Source organism: Macrotis lagotis, chromosome 8 (assembly GCF_037893015.1).
Source record: "Macrotis lagotis isolate mMagLag1 chromosome 8, bilby.v1.9.chrom.fasta, whole genome shotgun sequence".
In the NCBI taxonomy this organism is placed as follows: Eukaryota; Metazoa; Chordata; class Mammalia; order Peramelemorphia; family Peramelidae; genus Macrotis; species Macrotis lagotis.
Genome location: NC_133665.1, coordinates 57,926,812 through 57,954,130, shown reverse-complemented (window position 1 = coordinate 57,954,130; position 27,319 = coordinate 57,926,812). Strand labels below are relative to the sequence as shown.

The window sequence follows — 27,319 nt, the reverse complement described above, 5'->3', positions numbered from 1 at the left end:
TAATATTTACAGCAAGACTTCTATATGGCAACCATCCCCCTACATACATTTAAAATAAGGTTCAATTTACATACAACTCTTTCAGGATTGTTGCTTATGGTGACCCACTTCTAGAAGATGGATTCCTTGTTTCCAATGAGCTAAGGCAGAACAAGGAATTCTCATGCTCTTTTCATCCCCTTTCTTTTCAGGTCAAAGACTAAGGAAGGCAGGAAGAGACAAAGGACCCTTTCCTCCCCCTCCATAAGGTGGGAATTGGGAGATTCACATTTTTCTCCAAGGGGCTCTCAAAGTCTGAATCTTGAAATGAGGCATTCCCCAGGGTGCTCCTCACCAGCTTCTCCAATTGCCGATAGGTGATGCCAAACAAATCAACCTTTACAATGCTGTGGAAGGAAATATTAACCTTGCTGAGGCAGAAAGAATGAACCTGGGTATTCTCCTCCTCAACTCTGTTGTACTCTGATGTGAGGTGGTAGTAGTAGTGGTAGTAGTGTTGATGATGTTGAGGGTGGTTGTGGTAGAGGCACTGTATCTTGTCCTTCCTCATGCATACAAGAGACATAATGATCCTCTACTATTTTTCTGTCTTCTAGGGATAAACTTTATGGAATTTCCTCAGGGCTCAGAAACACAGGTACCCCAAATACTACAGTATTGGTTTTGTAACCATTACCTTGCAAGTCATGGAATCAAAAAGTCAGAGAGACTATCTGGCACAACCCTATCCTTTGACAGGGATTATTGTCCTTTATAAATATAAAGCACATTATTAAAATTCTCAAAGCGTGCTTCATACATTCTCTCATTTGAACCTCATAATAGCACTATGAATGAACTATTTTAAGAATTATTAGCCCCATTTAACAGATGAGAAAACAGAGACTCAGAGAGATGTGGTGACTTGCCCAAGGTCCCTTTTATAGGAAGTGGCAAGGCAAGGATTTGAAAATGGGGGGGGTATCTTCTAATGTTTATTGGGTAACATATTTTATGTTGCTTCAATCGTCTGAGCTTCAGTGTCCTCCTCTATAAAAGGAATAATTGTTTCTACTGACTTCTCCCAGGGTTGGGGAGTCTATAAAAAACTGAGAATGAATGGAAAAAAGCTTTGTAAAAGGATATTTTGTATATTTGTATATTTTTGAAGGAGGGTCCTTGGTGAATGTGTGAGTGTGTGTGTGAGTGTGAATGAGAGTGAGTGTGTAAGAGAGTGTGTATGTGTGTGTGTCTGTGTGTACCTTTTCTGTTTATTCCTTCTCTTTCTACCCTCCTTTGCCCTTTCACTCCCACTCCATCTTCTTTCCTTCCTCACCTGACAAAGAGCTTCCCATAGACACTGTGGCTGGCCTGTAAGTCGTCATACACAGCATCTGCCAGGCTGATAAGTCCAGGGAGACATTCTAGCCCAGGCTGCAGTTAAAAGGTCAATCTCATTGGCCATGGCTGAGCCCAGGACAAAGCCACACACACACACACACACACACACACACACACACACACACACACGTTTATACCACACACACATACACAAAATGCTGAAATATGTTCACAAATGTTGATGAGTACATGTTCTTACAAACCCATGGAGAGGAATACAACCCTTGACCCTTGGACCTTGTCTTTAAGAAATGACCCTCCAACCCAGGTTCCAGACTGTAGTTTCTACCTTTCCAAAGGGACTCCGGCTTCTCTGGAGTCTTTCATACCAGTCCTGAGTTCCTTTCTGAAACAGAAACCAGAACATAGTTTCAAAGTGACTGACTAGCCTCTTAAAGTATGTAGAGGAAGGTCATTTAGGGTATCTACATTCAATTTAATAGACTCCTCCAAGTGTATGGGCTGGGGGATGAGAGGCTTGTGGAGAAACTCCTGTCCTTCCTTAAGTTTAAGGAAGTTGTGAATGCAGAACTTGGGTAGACTTATAGGGGCTTTGTCTCAGGGCACCAAGCAGAATAGCAGCTACTATAGGAAACAAATTTCCCTCCCATTCAACTCAATTTAATTACCTCTTATTTATTTTTTTTTCACATCAGGAATTACATAGTTTTTAAGTTGAAGGTGGTTTCAGGCTTTTTTGCCCTGAGATTTGAATTTTATTAATTGTCCCAAATGTGAAAATAGTTTATTAAAGTACTGAGTATACAATGAAATATGAATGAAACCAGAGGGTCTGGGCTAAAGCATCCCCTGAGACACTGTAGGGACACAATAGAGAAATGGAGAATCCAGGAAACTAAGCTAGATATGCAGGAGCTAGCTACTGGCCCTGATTCAGGTGGTCCACATGCATAGGGAGAGGGGAAGACCACCCTGGGGCCCTTTGGAGTTTGGCAGAAATTGAGAGTAGGTAGGAGCAGGGGATATGGGAAAAAGAAAGGATTAGAAGATAGGAGAAGAAAGGAGGACTGTCACTAATGGGATCCAGAGGTCACATCTACCTTCAGGGCCGTGGCAATGTCCACATGTAACTCATTCTGGAATGGGCAGACCACATGGAAGGGCTGGAGGCTGTGAATCTGACTAAGACATCTGGGGTTGGGAGGAGACATAAGGAGAAAGTCCTGACCAACCTACCTACCACAATGCAAAATTAAGTTTTTCAAACTCAAAAAGATATTTCCCTTCTTATAACCCAACCATCCAAAAACCTTGTCCTCCATCCTTTCAGTAAGACCTCATCACCTCAGTGAGCCCCTTCCTCCATCCTCTTCTAGACTCTTGAATCCCTCATTGAGCCCCTATTCTTCTCATGGAGCCCCCTTTCTTCTCCCTGATTCATCTCTTTAAGTAATTATTTCACTTCAGTCACTAATCCCTCATCCTTCTCACTCATTTTTGGGAAACTGGGATTCCCTATTCTTCCCACAATAGCCACTCCTTGCCCTGATCTCACTACCAATTGGCATAAGAGTTTTAATCTGCTTTGTTTCCAACATGGACCAGTTCTTCCCTCTTTAGACAGCATGGGAGTATTCCTCCTATGGGGATTCACCATATTAGTGCTGTATTTAGTGGGGATGCCCCACCACCACCACCACCATCACCGCTCCCACCAGCCCAGTATAGCCCACCTTAGGAGGAACTCAAGGCGGCTGATGGCATTGCTGTTGGTCACAGGGAACAGCTCCCGGAGCTGTCTCAACAACTGAAGGGCATGCTCCACGAAGGAGATGAAGCTGTTGGCCAAACTCTCCTCCTGCAAGGGAAAGAGGTTATTCTTTTAGTGGTCTGATCAGAGCCAGGGTATGGATGGAGGACATGCAGGATAAGCATCCTCCCTCCCTACCCCTGTACCCATGTCTAAAGTACTTGTGTAACAAGGAAAACAAGAGGCTTAGAGTAGAAGTCCATGACTTTTAGCTCATAGATGAGCCCAAACTTTGTTGCATCAGCCCCTAGCATGCACAAACACAAAAAGGAGTGTGGGCATCTATGTGTACATGAATATACACAAATTATCCCTCTCCCTGGTATTATGCAACCCACTCCCCTCTCCACCCAGAAGCTACTGATACCAGGTCTTTAATGAGGCCCATCCCTGGCTTTCTCACCAATCTCCTCCCCTCTCTGACCCATATAGGTACCACTTACCTGTTCTCTAGGTAGAGCAGCTGCTGCTTCCCCCCACTGTTCCTGGATGGTTCCAAGGAGCTCCAGAAGGTAGCAATAGTCCAAACCACAAGCCTGGTGGTGCTGGCTGCTGGCCTGCCAGTGTCTATGGGTCCCCCAAACCCAGAAACCTATCAGCACAGGCCTTCCCCCTGGCTCTCCATACATGCTCGTACTTCTCTGCCCTGCCCCCTCCACATCTATCTTCTCTGCTTCCTTCTTTCCCCTCTTCAGCTCTATAATTTGCCCCTTTCCTATCTGACCATCTCCATTTATCTCTACTCACTGTTTGGTTCTCTGATCCAATGTTTATCCCCCCTCCCCCAGTCCTCATCTTTCCTTGCTAATCATCTGTGACCTTAATCACTCATCTCCCTCCACTGCCCATCATTGGGCCCTAAGGAGCAGGTCTATAGTTGTTGTTCCTCCATTTAGTTGTAATAGGAAAAATTCTCTGAGTCTCCACCCTCACTCCAAGAAGTGAGTTCAAGACCAGTCCATACTCACATCATGGCCAGCTGCAGAGCTGAGAGGTCTGTCTGGGTTCCATGGTGAGAAAGAATGGTGACTGCAGGCCCACTCAGTTCTCCTTTCCAGCTGTAGGCTTCTGGCTGCCAAGGTAAGGGTCCAACATTGTGACAATAATGGTAGGAGAAGGCACCCATGTGGTCCATAAAGCCTTCTAGGACTAACTCTGCCCTATGTCGCACAACCCACTGTCTCCTCTGACCTCTAGTGGCTCAAGACTTGGACTGCTGGCTTTAAATCCTAATTCCAGGTCTTATTAATGCTGAAACTCTGGGCAAGTTAATAATTTCTCTGAGTCTCTGTTCCCTCATTCGTAAAATGGGAATAATACTTAAATTTCCAATTTCAGGGGATAGTTGTGAGTAAAGGGCTTTGCAGACATTAAAGTCCTACAGAAAAAAGAGTTACTGTTGCTATTGTCTAAATCAGAATCAGGACAAGAGATCTTTGCTCCTTTGGCAAAGTTTGAAAATTATACCAGTGTATGTTACTCTTCACTGTAATTCTTTTGACTCAAGAGGTATTTTTCACAGAATAAGTGACCTCTGATCCATAGATTACCATGATCTGGAATAAAAATATATGCATTTAGGAAATATCATATTAAAGAGTGTCACTCACTGTGTCCCTCTGTGTGCTGTCTCCTATCTACCTTGCCTAAGCCCTAGGAGCTTTTGGCCTGGACATACCTGGATACACTCTCTTGTGGTGCTTTCTATCCCATATATTTGAGTCTCACTTCCTCCACCAGACTGAGTTTCCTAAGGGGCAAGGACTGTGCCCCTCCTGCCCCCTACCCCACAAATAGAGTAGATACCCAAGGAGCTTATTGCAGATCTATTCCTTGACCTCATTGTTCCCCAAATTCAGTCCCTATGGAGAGAGGGGAACAGGAACTGGGACCTCAGGGCTCAAAATGAAACCTTTCCTTCCCTTCTTACATCACCTTCCACCCCTTCCAGCCACCTACTGAGAGAAGTACCATTCTCTGGGCCCTACCTGATCTTGGCCATGCTCAAACTTAAGCAGTTGGCTGAGGAGCATTCCGTGGACCTGGAAGCCTGACATCCTCCGACTCATACTGGTGTCTCTCTGAAATAAAAGTCCCCATCATGCCTCTCTGGCCTATCACCCAGAGGTGTCCTTAGTAACCCAGTCCCCCTCTACCAACATTCCTTCTATCCCAGGCATTGTCCACAATAACCCCTCACCAACATCTAACCCCTTTTCTCCCTTAGTCCAGCTCCTTTACTAATTCCTTAGTTGCACACCCTCCACCCACAAACACATCAAACATAATCCAGAGAGAACCTGGATTATGGCACAATAGGTAATAATCCCAGGAAGGAAGTGCATTCTCCCTTTGACTTCAAAGCCAGAAGAATTCCCAGACAGGGGAAAAAAGGAAAGGGAAAAGGTGTGATTAAAAGAAACAAAGAATAGGAAAGAGAGGGATTAAAGATAAAGGAGAGAGAGGAGATGGGGAAAGAGGAGGAAGTAAAGAGAGAGACTAGAGGGAAAAGGAAAAGAGATATAGGGAAATGGAAGAAAAGGGAAAAAACAGAGGAGGAAAGAGGAGACAGAGAGACAGCCAAGAAAGTAGGTGGCAGGAAAGGCAAATTCTCAAAGTCCTAGCAGAGTAGCTGTGAACCTTAAGTTTGTTTTCCAACAGCTGTGGATGCCACGGGGGAACTTTCTGGATCCTAGCCCAGGAATAGGGCTCCATGTCTGTTCTAAGAGTGTGAATAGAAAGGAAACGCTGCTACCTGTGTAGTGATCAGTTTGAGGATGAGGTGGCAATCTCCCTGGACACGGGAAGAGCTTGATCGAGGTTCTAACTTGAACCATTTGTCTAAGCCAGTCACAGGAATGTCCTGCAGTAAGAAATAAGACGGCCGACTGGCATTGGTCTGCCAAGAAAAACTGTTCATTTCTCAGCAAACACAGAGCTACCTTGTCTCACATAACAAACATGCCCAGAATCCTAGAACGTATTATTGTTAGAAGGATCTTTAAACATGCTCCAGGCTGACCCTCACTTGAGAATGAAGGATGTCACACCCTAGGTTTCAACATTCTAGTCGATGCCTTGGATGAAGGCAGAAAAGACTTGCTTATTCAATTTGTAGATACCATAAGGCTGGGAAGACAGCTAGATCTAGACAGTCTAGAAAGATGGACTGATTCTAATAAAATAATAGAATATATTCTTTTTGTTTATATTATGAATTTATATATATACTGCAATAAAATTATATATTTATATATATGAATAATTGTATTTATTTCTGATGAGTAAGATAACTCATCTAGGATAAGGCATGGGACCTGGATTCCAAAAGACCTTTTATATCAGCTGTCTTTCTCATCACCCCCTTGTCACATAGTTAGCACTTTCAAATAATTATCTCCATTAACAGACCATCCCTTTAATTAGCCATTATGAGACATTTCAGTCTCAAAGTAACTTGTATTTAATTACAAAAATCTTAGTGCAGTTTTGAGCCCATCAGATGATGGCTTTTGGGACACCCTATATTTGTATTTATTCATTTGAAATGCATGCTGTATGTATTTCTATATGTACTTGGTATCTTCACTATTACAATGCAAGTTCTCTTACATTCTATAAGTAGTGCCAGTTTTCTTCTTTCAAAAGGTATGCCTATCAGTGATTGCATACAGTAGACTCTAAATAAATACTGATGGTGACCACATCATACTGATAACTGACAAATTGGGCCGATAGTATCCTAGGAAACTTTTCCCTTCCTCCCAGATCCTTTTCAGATTAACTATTGTCTAATTAGACCTCCCCCAGGCTGATATACACATGTAGCTGTGGTTTTAACCCTAGAATTTCTTGCTTTGTAGGATTATTTGATTGGACTTGTGATTTTATAAACCTATTATATTGCATCTTCTGCCAGTTGTTTGCTTTTATCATCCTTCCTGTTAGTTATCTCACCCAACTTTGTGTCATCCTGTAACTTTGATATCTAGGCCTTTGGCTAAATCATTTATAAAATGTTTATTAACCTAGGGCTCAAGGCAGAGTGTAACAGCCATCACTAAAGCCACCACTTTCCTCCTGAGGTGATAGAGTAATATCCTCTGCCAGCTCCCCTTTCCTCATGAGGGGAAGTTGCTGATAATAGTTGGAGAAATGAAAGGGGTTTTCTCATTACTCACTCGAATGGGGATGTTGAGGCATCCCAGGAAATCATCAGCGTTGTCTTCTGAGGCTCCAGCTGTCCCATTAGCCCGGGCTGATTTAACAATCTGTTTGAAATATCTGTAGGAAGAAAAAGAAATGTAGGAATCCTGGAATCTTCAAATTCCCAAGTAATCATCCTTGCCTCCTACTTTCTACTATTTAGTTTTGGGGTTTTGTTTTTTGTTTTCCCTCTATACTGTTTAGAAGAAAGCTATCACTAGCTGATTCCTCTGTGCTTTCTATGCTGGCCATGGCCCAAAACAAGAGGAAAGTTTGGCAAGGAATCAAGAAGCTAAGGTGCAGTGACTCCATGGACCATACCATCCTCCTTAAGTGTGACTGTTTCTCATATGCAGCTTCACACTAGAAACCCTTTGGTTTTCTTTCATCTTCATTCCCCTCAAACAGCTCCTTACCCTCTCTGAGAGATTCAGTGAAAGGGGGTCCAAAGTTGAATTCAAGCTTGTGAATCAGAAATTAAGGACCTCGTAGACTCAAAGAGGACTTCTTTGACCACTACAGTCCACAAGGATCCACCCCCCCATCCATAAATTCCTACAGTCCCACAGTTTACACTTTATTCAAGGTTGTCTTACATAGTGTTACATCTCCTGATTTCAGCTATGTGACTTGTTTCTCTACAATTAGTTTGTGATCTCCATTAGTAACAGAACTCATATTTTCTAATTCTCTTCTTCCCTGTCCCTTTGCCAAAGGCAGGGTGAAGAGGGGCACTTGTGGAGTCCAGATAAGACAAGCCCAGGGGATTGGAATGGATGACATGGAAGTTACTAGCTTAATATCTCTCCTTCACCTTTCCTCATCTCACCCCCACTCCACCATTTTTCTTTGGCCACAGTCTTAAGTCCTTCTGTACCTGCCCATTCCTTTGAAACCAATCACTTCATTAAGTTTTTTGCAGGCCTCAGCCACAGAGACATCATCATCGTGGTCCCTGAAAGACACAGGAAACCCAACTATGGCTATGGATCTCATCAATCAGCCCTAACCCCAGCCAGAAGATTTTGCCCTACCCACCATATGTCCAGGTGCAGCTGGTCATTGGAGGCATCATCTATTTCACTGCCAGAGAGAAAAAGACCCACCCTCTGCTCAGGTATGGGCAGGAAAAGGACAGTTTCTCCTATCCCATCTCTGAAGCCAATTCCCAGGAATGGCCCTGAACCCTGAACTGCCCCATACTGGGTCTCTCCTCACTCACTGTAGTATAGTGAAATGACCACAGGCTGGGACTCAGGAGAAGTAGTGTGGTAGAATGGAAAAAAAAAAAGAAACACTAGACTTAAAATTAGAGGACCTGGGTTCAAATCCTGAATCTGCTACTGTGTGAACTTGGACAAATCACTTAACTTATTAGGATCTCAGTTTCCTTTCCTGCAAAAGGACAAGATGTCCTTGGGCTGGATGGCATCTCTAAATCTACCATTCACTGACTCTCTGTGTAATTTTGCATGAATCATTTAACCCCTCTCTGGGTCTTATTTCTAAAATAGGGATAACAGTCCCCTCCCTGCTTTGCTGATGGGGCTATTGTGAGGATCAAATGAGATAATGGATGAAATAGTCCAAATCTGAGATTCCTAACAAGAGTCCAGTTCAGTGAGGAATCAGGAGACTTGGGTCTAGTTCAGATTTTGCCACTAAATTGTGGGATGATAAAATGCAAGTTGTAGCCCAGAGTGAGCTCCTATTTTCCTGATCTGTGAAATGAGGGTAACTCCCTAGGGCTTGGCTGTTCCTTCATTGGAGTCCATCCTTTTCCTCCCATCTCCATGCTCTTTGCATGACTAGGTGAGTTGTTCTGAGGTCAGCTGTCCAGCTAACCCAGATCCATGCCCAGGGCCCTGTTTCTGACCACAGGAGCTGAGCTGTACACCCCCATCCTGCAAGACAGCCCAGAGACCCATGTCCTTACAATAGAAAGTGCTCATTCCAGACAGGGTTCAGAGTGCTGTTCTTGACCTCGGTGACCTGGATGTACTTGGCTGGGAGCACATCTCTTGCACTGTTGCGTTTCTCTACCTTCTCTTTTCTCTTTCGAAAGCTGAATTTCCGCTCTTTCTTTTCACCCTGCTCTCGGGGGCTCTGGCCAATCAGGATGCCCAACATGCAGTATGGGTCACTGAACCCTGGGGAGATGAGGCCCGGTTATCTATTGCCCATACTCAGGTCTCAAGTCAGCCCAATGGCCCTTGAGGTCTACTGGAGGATTTCAAATTATTTTTAGGCATCAACACAGGAATCCCCAGGAGGGAAAATATTACCCCAACCTTCAGAAGCAAAGGCAATGTCCAGAAACCCATTGCAGGACTAGATTTGTCCTTAATCCTTACAATATGCTCCTGTTTCTGGTGCTTAATTCCCCACCACCTACATCCAGAGAAATTAGGAGTCAAGAAGTCGATCTTCCCAGTTTTGATGAATGACCTCCAGAGGTCATTCCATCCAGGTCCCTGTCCCTGGTTCCCACCACGTCCCAACCATCCCATTTTCTAGTCGACAATCTACCAATCCCGTTTCAATCACTTTTGTCTGAGGAAACAATATAGTAGTTTCTTAGAACTACAAATTAATCAGTTACAATCCCAGTAGGGTCTTGGCTCCTGACCTCAACAGCAAGTCAGGGGAAATATGGCTATGATACTCCAAATCAAGTCCAGTTCCCCTTTATCAGAGGAAGGAATTGATAACTCCAGGGCCAGGCAGGTCTGGTTCTCTTTTTCTCCCCAAGAGATATGCAAAGAAGCAAGGAAGTAGAAATCCAGGTAGCTAACCAATTGGAGGCTTGAGTTCTGAAGGACAGAAGGTACTCACCATTGGCATCCTTGGCCAGAAGGTTCTTGGCTCGCACAACTGTGACTTTTAAAGAGTATGCTGGAGGCTGAGAGAGAAGAAAGGGGCCAGTGACTGATGAGTCCTTACACCCCCCCCTCCCCAGCTTGGAATGAGGCACCTCTAGGATCTGCCAACAGTGAAGGTCTGGATGACTAAGGAAGATGCTGTGAGACAGTCTAGCTAGTGGGAGCTCCTGGGAACGTTTGGAAACCCCCATGCTGAGAGGGAGGGTGGGAGGCCAATCCTATAGGCAATTACCAAAGCTCTCCCTACCTTCCAACCTTTGCTGATTCTCATGGGTCCTTCTAGACAAAAAAAGACTCTTTCCCAGGTGGGAAAGGAAAAGGAGCAAGGACTAGGGGAAGATTATAACTCGCAGAGGGCAGGAACAAGAGCTAAAGCTCAACAACCTTGAAAATGGATGGGCTACAAGATTAACGTGCATGGGATCTCACATTATCTTCCCCTACCCAAGGTCCTCTTATTACCTTGGCCTCCTTCACTCGATGCAGCGTTGCCTCCAGTTCAGAAGGGCTCATAGCAAACACCTGGCAGAGAAGGGAAAGGCTCACTAGACTACCTCAGGTGAGAGGGATGGCTCCAAGGGACCAACCAACTGACCACTGGGTGTCAAATTCATCACTCCATGAATCTGGTTTCCTCTTCCCCTCCCACAAGACAAAACCTTTTTTGAGATATGGGGGAGGAACAATGAGGAACTGATGCCTCATTCAGGCCCACAAAGAGGATTTTCTTTCAAATTGTGAGACCAAACACAGCCCCATATCCTGAGGAAAGGGCAGAGGACTGACTTCAGAGCATGCTCAGCCCCTTGACCCAGAGAGAAGGACTAACTCCTCTACTTCCCCTGCCCTTCCCAACAAGTGCAATATTGGCATTTCTGCAAGACTCAGAACAGAGGATGCAAAGGGTCTGCTCAGGTTTCAGGAGTTCCATGCTTAGTAATAATAATAATACCAGCTCACACTTTTATGGCAAAAAGCTTTCCTCACAATATCCCTGAGGTAGGTAGTGCAAGTATTATTATTATCTCCATTTTACAGATGAAGAAACTGAGGCCCAGAGAAGTAAAGTGATTTGCATGAGGTCACATAGCTGAGAAATGTCAGAGCCAGGATTCAAACCCAGAATTTCTTAGCCCCCATCATATCTATATCCACATCCATCTGATTTGCTTTAGATAATATCTCCATCCTGCCTCAACCTCAACCTCCAGATGTGTCACCAGTGTTTGATAAATGATGTAACTTTTAAAAATGAATGAATTTAGATTTCGAAAAAGAGGGATATTTTCCTGGACTGGTATATATACCTATCTGAAGGGGGATGGCTCAGATGATTCCCCAGGGTCAGTTCCAACTGTCTCTAACAATCCCATCCTATTGGGGCTATAGCATAGGAGGTGAATGATAAAGACAACTTTTAGAGGTACTCAACTCCCAATACCCAGTAAACAGGTGTCCCTTGTCTGGTCAGAGCCCATGACCACTTACAATAGAGCTATATAGACTCTCTCAAAGTCTAGACTCTTTATCTCCTTCCCATTCCACTTCATGCTATGGGGCTTCAGGAGAAATACCATCTCAGGTTGCTAAGGGCTGGGTTCTCCCAGAAGGAAGAAATGTATAGATAGATCACTTTTAATGTCTCCAGAATCTTTATCCCCTCCCTCTCTACCAACTGTACCTCCAAAATCTTAATTTCCACCTGGCTTTGACTGGGAGATTTTTGAGGGCCTCTATAGGCATGGAACTAGAATTCACTCTCCCTAAAGAAGTCTGAGTTTTATCAGATTGCCTTTTGCTGGGGGAAGGGAGGGAGGGGGAAAATTTGTAAAATTCAAAACCTTGCCAAAAGTGATTGGTAGAAACTTCTATTGTATATATAATCAGAAAACAAATAAAATATTCATTTAATTTAAAAAATTTCTAGTTTTTTCTATTGAGTCTGAGGTAGAGAATCTGTCCAAATGGGTGGGTCATGAGATATAAGAATATTTGTGTCCAATCCAAGCACATCAATTCTCATCCCATTAATCTACTTCAATAATCTTGGGTAAATAACATTTTATATCTCTTTTCCCTTTCCAGTCAAAGGATTAACATACACACAATCAGTTAAGAAACTTATTTTACCTTTCAAATAATAAAAAGGGAAAAGGGGAGGGGGAGGAAAAGGGGAACTAACAGAAGGAAGGGAAGGAAAAAGGGGCAAAAGGAAAGGGGAAAGATAGGGGAAGGTGTATATAAAGGGGCAAACACACTGTAGGAGGTGGTATTCAGAAGTAAAATACTGGGGAATATGGATAAAATGAAAAAAGGGAAAATATAAATAGAGGGAAGATAGCATAAGGGCATAAAGAGTTAGGAATTATAACTTTGAATGTGAATGGGATGAACTCTCCCATAGTACATAAGCAAATAGCAGAGTGGATTAAAAAACCAGAATCCTACAATATGCTGCTTACAAGGAACTCATTTGGAGCAGAGAGATACATATAGGTACATAAAGGTAAAAGGTTGGAGCAGAATATATTTTGCTTCAGCCAAATTGAAAAAAAAAGAGCAATCCTTATCTCAAGATGAAGGAGCAGCTAAAATTGATCTCATTAAAAGAGATAAGGAAGGAAACTGCATCCTCTTAAAAGATACCATAGACAATGAAGCAATTTAAATACTAAATATGTGTGCACTAAATAGTATAGCATCCAAATTCTTAGAGGGGAAAGTGAATGAGTTACAGGAAGATATAAACAGCAAAACTCTACTGGTGGGAGATCTCAACTTTCTACTCTGAAATTTAGATAAATCTAATCATAGAATAAACAAGAAGAAGTTAAGGAGGTAAATAGAATGTTAAAAAAACTAGACTTGATACTTCTTTTTAGGAAACTGAATGGGGATAGAAAGGAATATACTTTATTTTCTGCAGTACATGGCACACAAAAATTGACCATGTACTAGGGCATAAAAACCTTATAATCAAATGCAGAAAGGCAGAAATAGTGAATACATCCTTCTCAGATCATAATGCAATAAAAATCACATACAATAATGGGCCATGGAGAGACAGACCTAAAGCTAATTGGAAACTAAAGAACTTCATTTTAAAGAATGAGTGGATCAAGCAACAAATTATAGAGAGAATTAATTATTTCATCCTCGATAATGACAATAATGAGACAACATACTAAAACTTATAGGATACAACCAAGGTAGTTATTAGGAAATATATTATAACTTTAACTGCTTACAAGAATAAAATAGAGAAAGATAAAATCAATGAACTAAGCATGGAACTAAAAAAATTAGAGAAAGAACAAATCAAAAATCCCAATTAAATACTAAATTAGAAATTCTAAAAATTAAGAGAGAAATTAATAAAATTGAAAACTATAAAACTAATAAACAAAATGAAGAGTTGGCTTTATGAAAAAAATAAAAAAAATTGATAAACCCTTGGTTAATTTGATTAAAAAAAGAAAGAAGAAAACAAATTTACTAGTATCATAAATGAAAAAGGTGAACTCACCACTGATGAGGAGGAAATTAAAATAATAACTAGGAATTATTTTGCCTAACTGTATGCCACCAAATTTGATATCAAAGTAAAATGGATTAATATTTATGAAAATGTAAGTTGCCCAGGTTAAATGAAGAGGAAATTAAATAACTAAATAGCATTATCTCGGAAAAAGAAATTCAACAAGCTATCATTGAACTCCCTAAGAAAAAATCTCCAGGGCCCAGATGGATTCACAAGTGAATTCTATCAAACATTTAAGGAACAATTTGTTCCAGTTCTAGGTTTGATAAATTTTTCCAACTCTTTGGAAAAATAGATGAATATGGAACTCTGTCTAATTCCTTTATGACACCATTATGGTGTTGATACCTTAACCAGGAAGAATCAAAACAGAGAAAGAAAATTATAGACCAATTTCCCTAATGAATACAGATGCAAAATCTTAAATAAAATCTTAGCAAAGTAATTACAAGTTATCACAAGAATAATACACTAAGACCAAGCAGGATTTATGCCAGGAATGCAGAGTTGGTTCACTATTAGGAAAACTGCTGGTATAATTGTCTAAACCAGCAACAACCCTAACAAAAATCATATGATTATCTCAACAGATGCTGGAAAAGCCTTTGACAAAATACAGCATCCATACCTACTAAAAAACTAGAGAGCATAGGAATACATGATTGTTCCTTAGAATGATAAGCAATATCCATCTGCAACCATCAACAAACATTATATGCAGTGGGAAGCTAGAGGCATTCCCAATAAGATCAGGGGTGAAACAAGAATGCCCATTATCACCACTGCTACTCAATATTGTGTTAAAAATGTTAGCTTCAGCAATAAGAGAAGAAAAAGAAATTGAAGGAATTAGAATTGGGAAGGAAGAAACAAAACTCTCACTCTTTGCAGATAACATGATGGTATACCTAGAGAATCCTTTTAAAAATCACCTAAAAAAAACTACTAGAAACAATTAGCAACTTTAGCAAAGTCACAGGATATAAAATAAACCCACATAAATCCTCAACATTTCAATATATTACTAGCAAGGTACATCAACAAGAGCTAGAAAGAGAAATTCCATTTAAAGTAACTTCAGGTGGCTTAGCCTTACCAGATCTAAAATTATATTATAAAGCATTGGTCCTCAAAACTGTCTGGTATTGGCTAAGAAATAGAGTCATGGATCAGTGGAATAGACTAGGTGCAATAATAGCAGGAAAAGATTATAGTAATCTGCTGTTTATCAAACCTAGAGTCCAACTTCTGGGATAAGAACTCTCTCTTCCATAAAAACTGTTGGGAAAATTGGAAGTTAGTATGGCAGAAATGGATTAGAACAACCTTTCATACCCTTTACCAAAATAAGATCAAATTGGGTACAGGATTTACACATAAAAGACAATAGTATAAGCAAACTAGGAGATCAAGGAATAGTTTATCTGTCAGATCTATGTAAAGGGAAGCAGTTTATGACCAAGGAAGAGATGGAGAACAAACTAGATAAAATTAATTAAAAACAAATTAGATAATTTTGATTACATTAAATTTAAATGCTTTCATACAAACAAAACCACTGTAACCAAGATCAAAAGAAATATAGTTAATTTGGAAACAATTTTTACAACTGGTATTTCTAACAAAGGACTCATTTCTAAAATATACAGATAACTGAGTCAAATTTATAAAAAAAAGCCATTCCCCAATTGATAAATGGTCAAAGGACATGCAAAGGCAATTTATAGATGAGGAAATCAAAGTTATCCATGTCATATGAAAAATTGCTCTAAATCATTACTTTTTACTTTTTATTTATTTTTATGGGTTTTTTTGCAAGGCAGTGGGGTTAAGCTAGGTAATTATTAAGTGTCTGAGGCTGGATTTGAACTCAGGTCCTCCTGACTCCAGGGCCAGTGCTCTATCCACTGCGCCACCTAGCTGCCCCCTCTAAATCATTACTGATTAGACAAATGCAAATTAAAGCAGCTCCGAGGTACCATTTCACATCTCTCAGATTAGCCAATATGACCAGAAAAGACAATGTTCAATGTTGGAAGGGATCTGGGAAATGTGGGACACTAATATATTGTTGGTGGAGCTGTGAACTCATCCAACCTTTCTGGAGAGCAATCTGGAATTAAGCCCAAAAGAGCAATTAACAATACCCTTTTTTAGGGTAAAAACATTACTTGTCCAAAAATATTTATAGCAGCCCTGTTTGTGGTGGCAAAGAATTGGAAATCCAGTAAATGTCCTTCAATTGGGGAATGGCTTAGCAAACTGGTATAGGTATGTCATGGAACACTATTGTTCTATTAGAAACCAGGAGGCATGGGAATTCAGGGAAGCCTGAAGGGATTTGCATGAACTGATGCTGAGTGAGATGAGCAGAACCAGAAAAACACTGTACACCCTAACAGCAACATGGGAGTGGTGTTCAACCTTGAAGGACTTGCTCATCCCATCAGTGCAACAATTGGGAACAATTTTGGGCTGTCTGCAAAGGAGAGTGCCATCTGTATCCAGATAAGGAGCTGTGGAGTTTGAACAAAATACAAGGACTATTCCCTTTAATTTGGAAAAAAAAAACCCAGGTATCTTTATTGTCTGACCTTGTTACCCCTGAGAATTCTATTCTCTTTAAGGATATGATTTCTCTCTCATCACACCCAAATTGGATCAAGGTAAAACATGGAAACAAAGTAAAGACTGACAGAGTGCTATCTGTGGGGTGGGGTGGGGGAGGGAAGCAAGATTGGGGGAAAATTGTAAAACTCAAATAATATCTTTAATAAAAAAATACCCTTTTTGGGGCATACTTTTTGATCCTGCAATACCAGTACTGGGTCTATACCCTGAAGAGATTATGAAAAAGGGTAAAAATATCACTTGTACAAAAATATTCATAGCAGCCCTGTTTGTGGTGGCAAAGAATTGGAAATCAAGTGAATGTCCTTCAATTGAGGAATGGCTTAACAAACTATGGCATATGTATGTCATGGAACATTATTGTTCTATTAGAAACCAAGAGAGATGGGATTTCAGAGAAGCCTGGAAAGACTTGCATGAACTGTTGTTGGTGAGATGAACAGAAAAAGAACATTGTACACCCTAATATTAACATGGGGTGATGATCAACCTTGATGGACTTGCTCATTCCATCAATGCAGTAATAAATACCTGAGTAAGAGAATACTACCTGTATCCAGAGAAAGAATTGTGGAGTTTAACCAAAGACCAAAGTCTATTACCTTCAATTAAAAAAAAAAAAGCTATCTTATGTACAACATTATTTTGCTATCTCTAATATTTTATTTTCTCTTCAAGGATGATTTCTCTCTCAACACATTTAATTTCAAATAATGGATAGCATGGAAACAATGTAAAGATTATCAGACTAACTTCTGTGGGGGGGGGGGGTGAAGGGAAGGGAAGGGGAGGGAAAATTGTAAAATTCAAAACCTTACCAAAAATGATAGGTAGAAACTACTATTGAATAATTGGAAAACTAATAAAATATGTTTAAAAAAGAAAAAAAGGAATGTTATCCCCTTTTCCAACTCTACTTTTTGGAATCCCAATTTCCTTCAAGACTCAGTCATCTTCTGCAAGAGGTTTCCTAGACCCTCTCCTCTTTTCTTTACCTTGTATCAAGGGGTTTTTGTTGTTGCTGTTTGGTTTTTGTTCCTCTTCCAAGGGGGTTGGGGAGGTGGAAAGGAGAGAAAAATAAATACAGGTTAAATTGGAAACAAAGATGTTACCTTGTCTCTGTGTGTCAATTGGCTCTCCAGTTAGAATGCAAGTTACCTGAGGGCAGCAAGTGTTTTACTTTTACCCTTGAATTTCCAGAACTTAACATAGTATCTATGTATGTAGTATATTCTAAATACATAATATATGCTTAATAGTTTACTGTTAAAAAAATAGTTAACTGGTGATTGGAAGAAAAAATTTAGTTGGCACCTGAATTTCCCCAACAACAACAAAATCCCTTTATATTTATTTGGCCTATCTCTTACCTGCATGTGACACATATAGAATTCCTTCCCTATAAAATGAGAGTTCTTGGTCCCCCAAAATGGATTCCTTCCAGAAGGGATAAGAGGTATACATGGTGCAGTAAAGAAAAAAAATAAAAAAGCACTGACCTGGGGACCTCAACTCTGAGTTCTGATCCTCATCTCTGATATTCTGCTTTGTGTCCCTGGGCAAGTGACTTTTCTACCCTGGGCCTCAGTTTTTTCACCCAACCAATGGAGGGGCTGAGACTACATGATGTCTAAAGTCCCTTCCTGCTCTTATGCCTCTAGAGCATGAAGTGAGAAGGAAACTTTTGACATGAACTGGTTAGCCTCAACTCCAGACTCTCCCATCTCTTCTCCAAGTGGCCTTTGGGCCCAATTTCTGAAACAAGCAGGGGAATTGGGATGGAGATGGGGATGTGTGTCTAGGCTCCTTGAAGGCTGCTCAAGATGCATCCTGAAGGATGAACAGCTTCTTGGAGCAGGCTCCCCAGGATCTGAGCAACCAGTTTAAGGGGCTAAGCCCTTTATTCTCACACACCTTAAGCACCTGGAGAGGGAAAGGGGAAGAGGGTTTACTTACCCTGACAGATCCCGCTGTAGAGCAAGAGTTCAAACAGAAAAACAGCAAAAGAAGACAGCAGACAGTTTAAAAAAAAATAGACATTTACAACAAGACTCAACAAAGCTCAACATATAGACATGACACAGACAGAAGGTCACAGAAAAGCAGTGTGTCTATGGGGGTGGGGGAGAGGGGCCTGAGCCCAGACTGGTCTGGTCTATAAGGATTCTGTTCTGCCACATTTCCTTCTCTATTTTCTGTCCACCATCCTGGGAAAGGAGGTCCAGAAAACAAGTCTTTTGTATATCGTTGGCAGTGCAATTAGGAGGAAGAGGGGGCACCAAAAAGGCAGGATTTGGCAAGCCAACCAGACTTAAGGACCAGTGTCTGTGGATGTTTGTACAACCACAGTCATTACCACCACCTAGTAAATAGTAAACATAGCAGACATGAGCACAAACAGGACAGGTAACTGGACTCCAGAGACAGATGGGATGGCTTATATCATATTCTCATTCATATTTTCTCTCTCTCTCTCTCTCTCTCTCTCTCTCTCTCTCTCTCTCTCTCTCTCTCCTTTCTCTTTCTCTTCCTCCCTTTATCCATTCCCCCCCCACCCTCCTGCCTGATCTGGTATGACTGTCTATCAGTCTACTTTGATGGGCAGAGACTAGTGCCAATTTCAAGGGAAGGTACTTATGAGCCATTATCTCCAGTCCTCCCATGAGGATCCTCTGGGATAGGCATCCTCAATGGGGCTGGGATTTCTGATATTTGTTGACTAAATCCAAATAAAATCTAAGAAAACTCCCCAAAGGGAGGACAAATTTACCATGCCCCTTCCCAAGGTAGAACCCCTCTGATCTGCTGCTCAGTGGAAGGTACCCTGAGGACCAAGATAGACTCACTTTTCTGCTATCACCTTTTTGGGGATGGGGATATAGGATCAACACTTAAGTGGCTTTCTCAGGGGCATTCTCTTTTTCAAGAGGTTGCCTGGGTCTGGACTGGAGAGAAGGTGATATTCAGAGCATCCCTCCTCCACACTTACCTTCCTAAGATAGTCAAAGAGTTCATCTTCACTGGCCACATGCTCTGGGGATGCCACCCCTGTTCTGTAGCATACAGTGTATAGGGCTTCCTCGAAGAGCATTTCCATCTGTTATGTATGTAGGGATGGTGGTGAGGCCAGGTGGAATGAGACATTGGATGATCTCTTGTCCACAGGCCCCCAGACAGCAAGCTGCACCTAGGCTGGGAATACTAGACACCCAGCCCACCAAGGCCAGGGGACTGAAGCACCCCAACCTCCCAAAGGAGAACCCTTGTGCTGAGGGGAATAGACCACACCCCAATGTGTCTAAGAAGAGCTAAGGAGTGGGACATGATCTGTTATCTCCATTACCTCCTTCTTGGTTGGCATCAGGCTTTCAGCAGCATAGCCAGGGTCCAGGGGCTCCCTAGGAGGAGGGGCACTGCTGTGTAAGACCCCCTGGAAGAAAAAAGGGGGATCAATGAGAAAGCTAGACAAGGGAAAGGAGGCAGAACCCTCTCAGTTGACAGCACCTTAGCTCGCTGACTACATGGTTGGGGTAGGGGGTAGTTAGGGTCTTCTACCACTATCTCTTTTTCCAACTGTTGCTTGCAAAATGGAGAGGAAGGTAGAGGTAGGAAGTTGTTAGTGGAGCAAAAGGATTTCCCTTCATCTAACCTCCCCTCCTAGAACAGGAAGCAGCTGCCTCCCCAGACTCTTAAATGGCTACCCTCTGGCACATGGGGTTAGTGGGATTTTTTTTGCTGCCAAGTGATAATGGAGCATGAATTTTTACTCTTGTTTATGTCATGGGTCTCTTTGGCAGTCTGGTGATGTCTATGGACCCTTTCAGAATAAGGTTTTTAAATGCATAAAACAAAATACATAGAATTTAAAGGAAATTAAATAGTTATTTTTAAAAAATAGTTCAGACACCCTGAACTAAGAACACCCACATTAGAAGACCCATAATGCCAGAGCTGGATAGGTGGGTTACCTCTCTATGAGCAGATGGATTAAGGAGCCTCAGGCTCCTACCCCTGGAAACCTCTAGCACTGTTTGGTCCTGGGCTCTTGGATTGCCTTCACATAACCAATAGAAAGCCCTTGAGTTATTTAAAGAGCAACCAAGTAAACACCTTCCTCATCCAGTGAAGCCACAAGACTCCAGGCCAGAACTTCCCACAGGGAAATAGCTTGGGGAACTATCTAGAGAGTCAGAGTAGACAGCAATGGAGCTCCTGAACTCTTTAGTCTGTCTGCCCATCTCACCTCCAGACGCCCCAAACGCTGTCTAGTTTCCTTCTTCTTCAGAATCAGCTTCATCTTTGAAAAGAAGTCACCATCATCTCCTTCCTCCCTGGAAGATAAGAAGAGGCAGAGAGTTTCAGGGTGAGCCATGGAATGTGACCCAAAGGCAGCATGTCTGGGGTCTGGGTCAACAATCCTGGCAGATGCATTCCTGTCCCTGGTCCCAGTCATCATTCTCCAATAATAATAATAATAATAATAATAATAATAATAATAATAATAATAATAATAATCCTGACAACAACCATTTCAACAAGTTATATATCTCTATATATCTCTATGGTACTTTGGGGTTTGCAAAGTTCTTTCCTGACTACATCCTGTGAGGAAAGTAGCACAAATATTATTACCCCCATTTTACAGTTTCAGAAAACTGAGACTCCAAAAAGTTGAATACCTTGCCCAGGGTCACAGAGCCAGAAAACAGAAAACCCAGGATTCAGCCCAATGCTTTCCAACTCTAGATCTAAGTCTTTTCATTATGTCAGTGCCTGAGAGATGGGTCTCCATTTTCTCATGAGCCATGTAGAGATAAAAGGAAAATGAGCAGGGAAATACAGCTCTATTACAAGGACCAAGTGGTTTCCAACTCCAAGTTCAGAGTCAGTAACCTTGGTGTTTGCCTTCTAGAAGATCACAGTATCATAATATTTAGAGCTTGATACAATCACAGAGGGGAATTTAAGAAAGGAAGGGAGGGAGCTCCTTTTGGCTCACAAGTTAATTAACTTGTTCAGAGTCTGCAAGATTTGAACTCAGATCTCCTGACTCCAAAATTAGTGCTCTTCCCATTACATCCCAGTGTGTCTTACCAAGTGTTATTTCTAGGAATAAATAGCTTTTCCAGTCTTTGAGGACTTTGTAGAGTTTCCAATCAACCCTCTTACTTTTGTCTCTACCTGTTTTTGCCTGGACTTATTTCCCTTTACCCCAACCTGCACACTTCATTTCTAGATGAATAGATTGAGTCCCAGGGAAGTACAGTGACTTGTCCAGAGTCACATGGGAACTGACAACCTAGAAAGGGGGAGAATTTAGGTACTTTAGCCCCTTTCCATTGTTACATTCATCTGTGACCATCACCCAGTAAAATGAGGGAAGGTTAACAATAAAAATAGGTCCCTAACAAACTGCCACCTCTACCATTTCCAGATGACAGTTTTCACTTGGGCATAGACACAATGCAATGCCCTGCCATGCTGGGGCAAAGAGACATTAGTTAGAACTACCTAACATTTGGAATATGTATCTAAAAATGTGAGTGACTTCTCTTTCTGAGGCTTCAGTCCTCTAACTGAATAAGAGGAAGGTTACTTATGGAGAGGACTGGGGCTTTGAGGAGCATAGGAATAAAGGGGAAAAGAGGACTCTGGAAAGGGAATGGGAAAAAAGCTCAATGCCTGTTCAGTGACCCTCTCAAGCAGCCAGCCCATGAATCCTACCTCTTCCTTCTGTTTATGAAAAAACAGTGAAGAAAAATAGGACATGTGGAGGTAAGGGAGAGGGAGAGAAGAAAATGTGTGACCTCAACCCCTCTTTTCTATTGGGCTCCTTCTCAACAATACTCAAACCTTTTGAAGTGGGCTTCTTAGGAAACAGAGCTGATTTGAATTCTCTGATTAGATTTCAGGAAGACTGAACATCTCTCATCAATGAGTAGCCCGGAGAAGTCATTCAGCCTCTTTTGTGTTCCCCAGATACAAAAGATGAAATGGAAAAAGGTGAAAGAAACAAAAATGATTTCTGCCTGAAGAGTAGAAGTGGGGGTGAGGAGGAGGTGGAGAAGAGAGTCAGAATGGGTCTTGAGACTGTAAAAGCTCCACACAGAGGAAGACAGTGAACAGTCATTCAGACTACCTGAGGAAGAATCAGAGGAAAAATGGGCTTGAAACTGCATCAGAGCCTTTGCTGCAGCAAAAAACTGAAAACAATTCCCCATCTATTGGGGAATGGATATATTCATTATGACATATGAGTGTAATGAAATATGATAATGCTGGGGACAGTTACAGGAAAAGATGAAAGGGACAGTTTCAGGAAAACCTTGGATGACTTGTATGAACTGATACATAGGAAGCAGATAGAACCAGGAGGATAATATACATACAGCATTGTAAAGGAAAACAAAATTTGAAAGACTCAAAAATTCAGATCAATACAATGACACTATATCCCAGAAGACAGAGGATAGCGTATTCCACCTGTGAAGCACATTTTATTTCCAATCTGGGAACTAGCTTTGTTTGACTATGTATATTTATTATGAGAGTTTTCATTTTCTTTTCCTGTGGTGGGGATGGGAGATTGGAGAGAGAGAAGAAATAAATGCTTGGTTATTTGAAAAAATTATCTTAATTTCAGAAGAACTGTAGCAGAAGAGATTTAGGGTGCATGTAAAACAGAACTTCCTTTTAGTGAAAGTTATTGGAGTTTGCAGTGGATGAGCTGGAGAGGGGGGAGCCTTAATCTTTGGACATTTCTGGTGATGGCCTTGATTCCCATCTGTTGATAATCAGGAAGACAGAATCTGAAGGAGAGAATTTAGTACAAGCCTACATCTATCTGCAATGGAAGGAGCCTCAGAGGGAAATGAGATCAACTTCTCTGTTTTTATGGAGAAGAAAATTGAGGACCAAAAAGTGAAGGGATCTAATTCCTTTCTTTACATTGTAGAACCAACAGAATGTACAATTCTTATTGAGATAAGCTCTTAACATAGGCACATTGTGTGCCTATATAGCTTTGATGTGAATAAAAATAGCTCCCCAGAAGGAAGAGATGCTAGGGATCCAAAAAATAACAAATATGACATTTCATCTTCCCCCTAAAAAGGGCAGGTCAGCTTCAATAATCTGCCATGGAACAGTTGTCACTGTCAAAGTCAGTTAGACAAACCAAACCTCCCTCCCAGGGTCCTATCCTTCCTACTGCAGATGAGGGGGAATGTGATGATTCTGTGGGCATAGTTGCAAGTTCATGAAAATCAAGATGGCAGATTTATATAGTGGGGGAAGGACCTTTTCCCTAGGTGGGGAGTAGGGTGAGGGATTCTCAGTTAACCGGTTTCCTACTTATCAATCTTTTTGGTCAATTAAATTTAGAGGAACCAGATAGGATTAGACTCTTGGTTGATCTTGTCCTCAAGTCCCTTCCTTCCTGCAGACATCCTACATATAGCTGGGTGACTCTATTCCAGAGACACAGTGGTGATCATCTCACTCCTCACAGAACCTTTATCAGCTCTAATGGATGCCATACTAGGCTTGGAATCAGGAAGACTCTTCCTGATGTCTGGCTGTGTTTCCCTGGGCAAGTCACTCAGTCCTTGTATGTCTCAGTTTCCTCAGCTGTAAAATGAGCTAGAGAAGAAAACAACAAAACACTCCAATGTCTTTGCCAAGAAAACCCTAAATAGGGTCATGGAGAAGTGGGCACAACTGAAAAGATTAAACAACAAAATTTGTCTAGTGAATAAAATATGAACTCCCTCACTCTGGCATTCAAAATCTTCCATAAATCCTCCAGACCAGCTAGGCCAATTACCCCCCCTCCCCAACTTTATTCAAGTTAAACAGACTCTCCTTCTTATACATTTTGCCTAAACCTCTCCTTTGCATTTTCCTGCTCAAGTGTTATACCATACTTCTTTTGTTTTGCTTTATTTTCTAAATGACAAAATGTAAGCTCTTGAGCACTTGTCTCTGTAATTCTGTCACCTAGTAAAGTGCTGCCAAGCACTTATGCTGCTTAGATGTTTTAGTTGTGACTGATTCTCTGGGACTCCATTGCTATTTTCTTCTCCAGCTCATTTTACAGATGAGAAAACTGAGGCAAATAGGGTGAAATGACTTGTCCAAGATCACACAGCTTGTAAACGTCTGAAGATGGATGTGAACTCAGGTCTTCTTTACTCCAGGCCTGGCATTATGTCCCTGTGGCTGCCCTGACAGGCATTTAATAAATTTTATTTCATTTTTTTGGTTTTTGCTAGGCAATGGGGCTGTGACTTGCCCATGGTCACACAACTAGGTAATTATTAAGTGTCTGAGGTCAAATTTGAATTCAGGTCCTCCTGACTCCAGTGCCTGTGCTCTGTTCATTGCGCCACCTAGATGCCCCATTTAATAAATTCTAACTGAGATCAATAGGAGTCCTGGAGCTTTAGTCTTGCTTAGGATAAATGCTAAGTCTTCTTAAGCTCTCCTATTTCCATCTGCATATATACCTGTAGACTCCTCCCTATAAAAATCATCACTTCTTGCTGGAGTCTCATCTAGTTTGGGAGTGGGAATGGGGTGAGATCTAGAGAACATCATTCAGAAAACAGCAACAGTTTGGGGATGTCAAGAGAGGAAAATGAGCTTTTCCTAAAAGTGTTGATATAAATGACCTTTGTAAGCTGAAGCTGGTAAGATTAGTGCTATTAGACAAGAAACTATAACTCCCCATCCCCATCCCACATCCAATTGGATCAAGATCTGTTCCACCTGGGCACTGTAGACTCAGCAAGGTCCCAGCCTCTATGGGACTCACCTGGCCACACTTGTCTCAGGCCCACCTTCTTGCAGGGAGGAGCTGGGTCCTGCTGCTGCTCCAGATGTGGCTGCCTCATCAGCTCTTCTTCGAAAAGACTGGCTTCTCTGAACCTGCCTCAGCACACTGCTTTTGATATCCAATAGGGTTGACATGATTGCTGTCTGGAGGGCTGAAGAGAAGAAAGAAGAGAGATGAAGTTTAGGGATGCTCATCTCAAGAGGTCCACAAAACTCAAATTCAAGTCAACAGACATCTATTAAATAGACACCATATATGTAAGATATTACTGGATGCTGGGAATAAAAAAGACAAAAAGGCAAATGGTTCATTCCCTAAAGGATCTTATACTTTACTGGAAAAACAATATGTAAACAAGTTAGTCAATTATAAGATAATAATAAGAGGGAGAATGCTAACAATTAGGATGTCAGGAAAGGTTTTTCCACATCAAGCATCACCTGAGCTGAGTTTGGAAGGCAGCTAGGGATTCTAAAGAGTCCCAGGTAAGGAGGGCATGCATTCCAAACATGGGGGAATGATGAAATGCTGAATTCAGGGACTTAGCTGAAAAGGAGGACAATGATCTCCAAAGAAGGGACAGTGTCCTGGTTCCCAAGGTAATGATACCCAGGTCCCAAAGTGCGATCAGTCTGGAGAGTGGGAAAATAAGTTGTATCCTGGGAAAACTTCCCTCTTTCCTCTCCGTGATTTCAATCCATTCTCTTGAAAGGGATATTATAACCTAACCCCTACCCAAGTATCCAAAGCAGGGGTAGCTAGGTGGCACAGTGGATAAGAACACCAGCCCTGGAGTCAGGAGTACGTGAGTTCAAATCTGGCCTCAGACACTTAATAATTACCTATAATAATTAATTAATTGATATAATTAATTAATTAATAATTAACTGTGTGGCCTTGGGCAAGCCCGGAGTCAGGAGTACCTGAGTTCAAATCTGGCCTCAGAAACTTAATACTTACCTATAATTAATTGATTAATAATTACCTATGTGGCCTTGGGCAAGCCACTTAACACCATTGCCTTGCAAAAAACCTAAAAAGCAAAACAAAACAAAACAAAAAACAATCCCCCCCCCAGTATCCAAAGCAGCAGCTGTGTAAGCATCATTGGTGAAAATCCCCACAACCCTCATATCCACTTTCTGTCCTCTGCAAAGTGAGTGGACTAGGATGAACAAGCATGGGTGAGATGTGTTCTTCATCACAAGCACTTTCCCTCCAAAACCACTTCTTCCAAATTTTTCTATCACATTCAAAGACATCATCATCCTGACATTCACCTACCTCCTCACCCTTCCTCAAGGGCAGCTAGATGGCACAATGAATAGAGCATTGGCCCTGGAGTCAGGAGGACCTGAGTTCAAAACCAGCCTCAGATCCTTGACACTTACTAGCTTAAGCAAGTTACTTAACCCTGATTGCCTCCAATCCAGGGCTATCTCCAGTCATCCTGAATTGTATCTGACCACTAGCTCCAGATGGCTCTGAAGGAGAAAGTAAGGCTGACTCTTGAATCAAAGATTATTACATCTTTATCTTATCCTTTTTACTTTATACTTTATAATGCATATAATTACTAGTAAAGTATTATATATATTCACACAATTTATAAATAAGCAAACATATTCAGGGTATATGTTTTAATTTTTTTTACTGAAAAAAATAAAAAATTTCTACCATTCATGTTCAGTTTTGAATTCTGGATCACTACACACACACACACACACACACACACACGCACACACACACTCTGCACTTGCCTGGTGTGCTCATTCGCCCACATTGCTATCTCAATAGTTTCTGTTCCTCCTTGATAGATTCTTTATCCCATTCTTCTCAGTGGTTCTTCCAAACATTGTCCCTCTCTCAACACCTTCTCAAAAACCACCTTGCCCTCAGCAGAAGTTTTGGTCCCCATCCTAACTGATAGAAGCCATATGCTGTAAATGTCCTTTTCTTCCCACTTCATTTATCTAAATCCCTTTAAATCTCCCCCTCCCCTTCTCCTTTATTCCCATTTTAGGGCAGCTAGGTGGTACAGTGGATAGAGACCAGCCCTGGAGTCAGGAGTA

General features: G+C 41.5%; 1 protein-coding gene across 1 annotated transcript in view; it reads right to left on the bottom strand.

Moving 5' to 3' along the window:
• BAIAP3 (BAI1 associated protein 3) overlaps nt 1–27,020 on the bottom strand; it is a 36,558-nt gene extending 9,538 nt beyond the window's left edge. The window contains exons 1-20 of the mRNA XM_074198994.1: nt 27,008–27,020; nt 25,227–25,398; nt 20,655–20,742; nt 19,755–19,841; nt 19,401–19,508; nt 10,702–10,761; nt 10,193–10,259; nt 9,294–9,507; nt 8,396–8,440; nt 8,235–8,312; nt 7,333–7,435; nt 5,907–6,014; nt 5,140–5,232; nt 4,120–4,223; nt 3,595–3,718; nt 3,075–3,199; nt 2,442–2,532; nt 1,670–1,726; nt 1,316–1,413; nt 335–386 (exon numbers count right to left, since the gene is read on the bottom strand). Of these exons, the coding sequence (XP_074055095.1) occupies nt 335–386; nt 1,316–1,413; nt 1,670–1,726; nt 2,442–2,532; nt 3,075–3,199; nt 3,595–3,718; nt 4,120–4,223; nt 5,140–5,232; nt 5,907–6,014; nt 7,333–7,435; nt 8,235–8,312; nt 8,396–8,440; nt 9,294–9,507; nt 10,193–10,259; nt 10,702–10,761; nt 19,401–19,508; nt 19,755–19,841; nt 20,655–20,742; nt 25,227–25,398; nt 27,008–27,020 (1,887 nt within the window). The remainder of the gene's footprint in view (nt 1–334; nt 387–1,315; nt 1,414–1,669; nt 1,727–2,441; nt 2,533–3,074; nt 3,200–3,594; nt 3,719–4,119; nt 4,224–5,139; nt 5,233–5,906; nt 6,015–7,332; nt 7,436–8,234; nt 8,313–8,395; nt 8,441–9,293; nt 9,508–10,192; nt 10,260–10,701; nt 10,762–19,400; nt 19,509–19,754; nt 19,842–20,654; nt 20,743–25,226; nt 25,399–27,007) is intronic.
• Nucleotides 27,021–27,319: the final 299 nt, after the last annotated feature.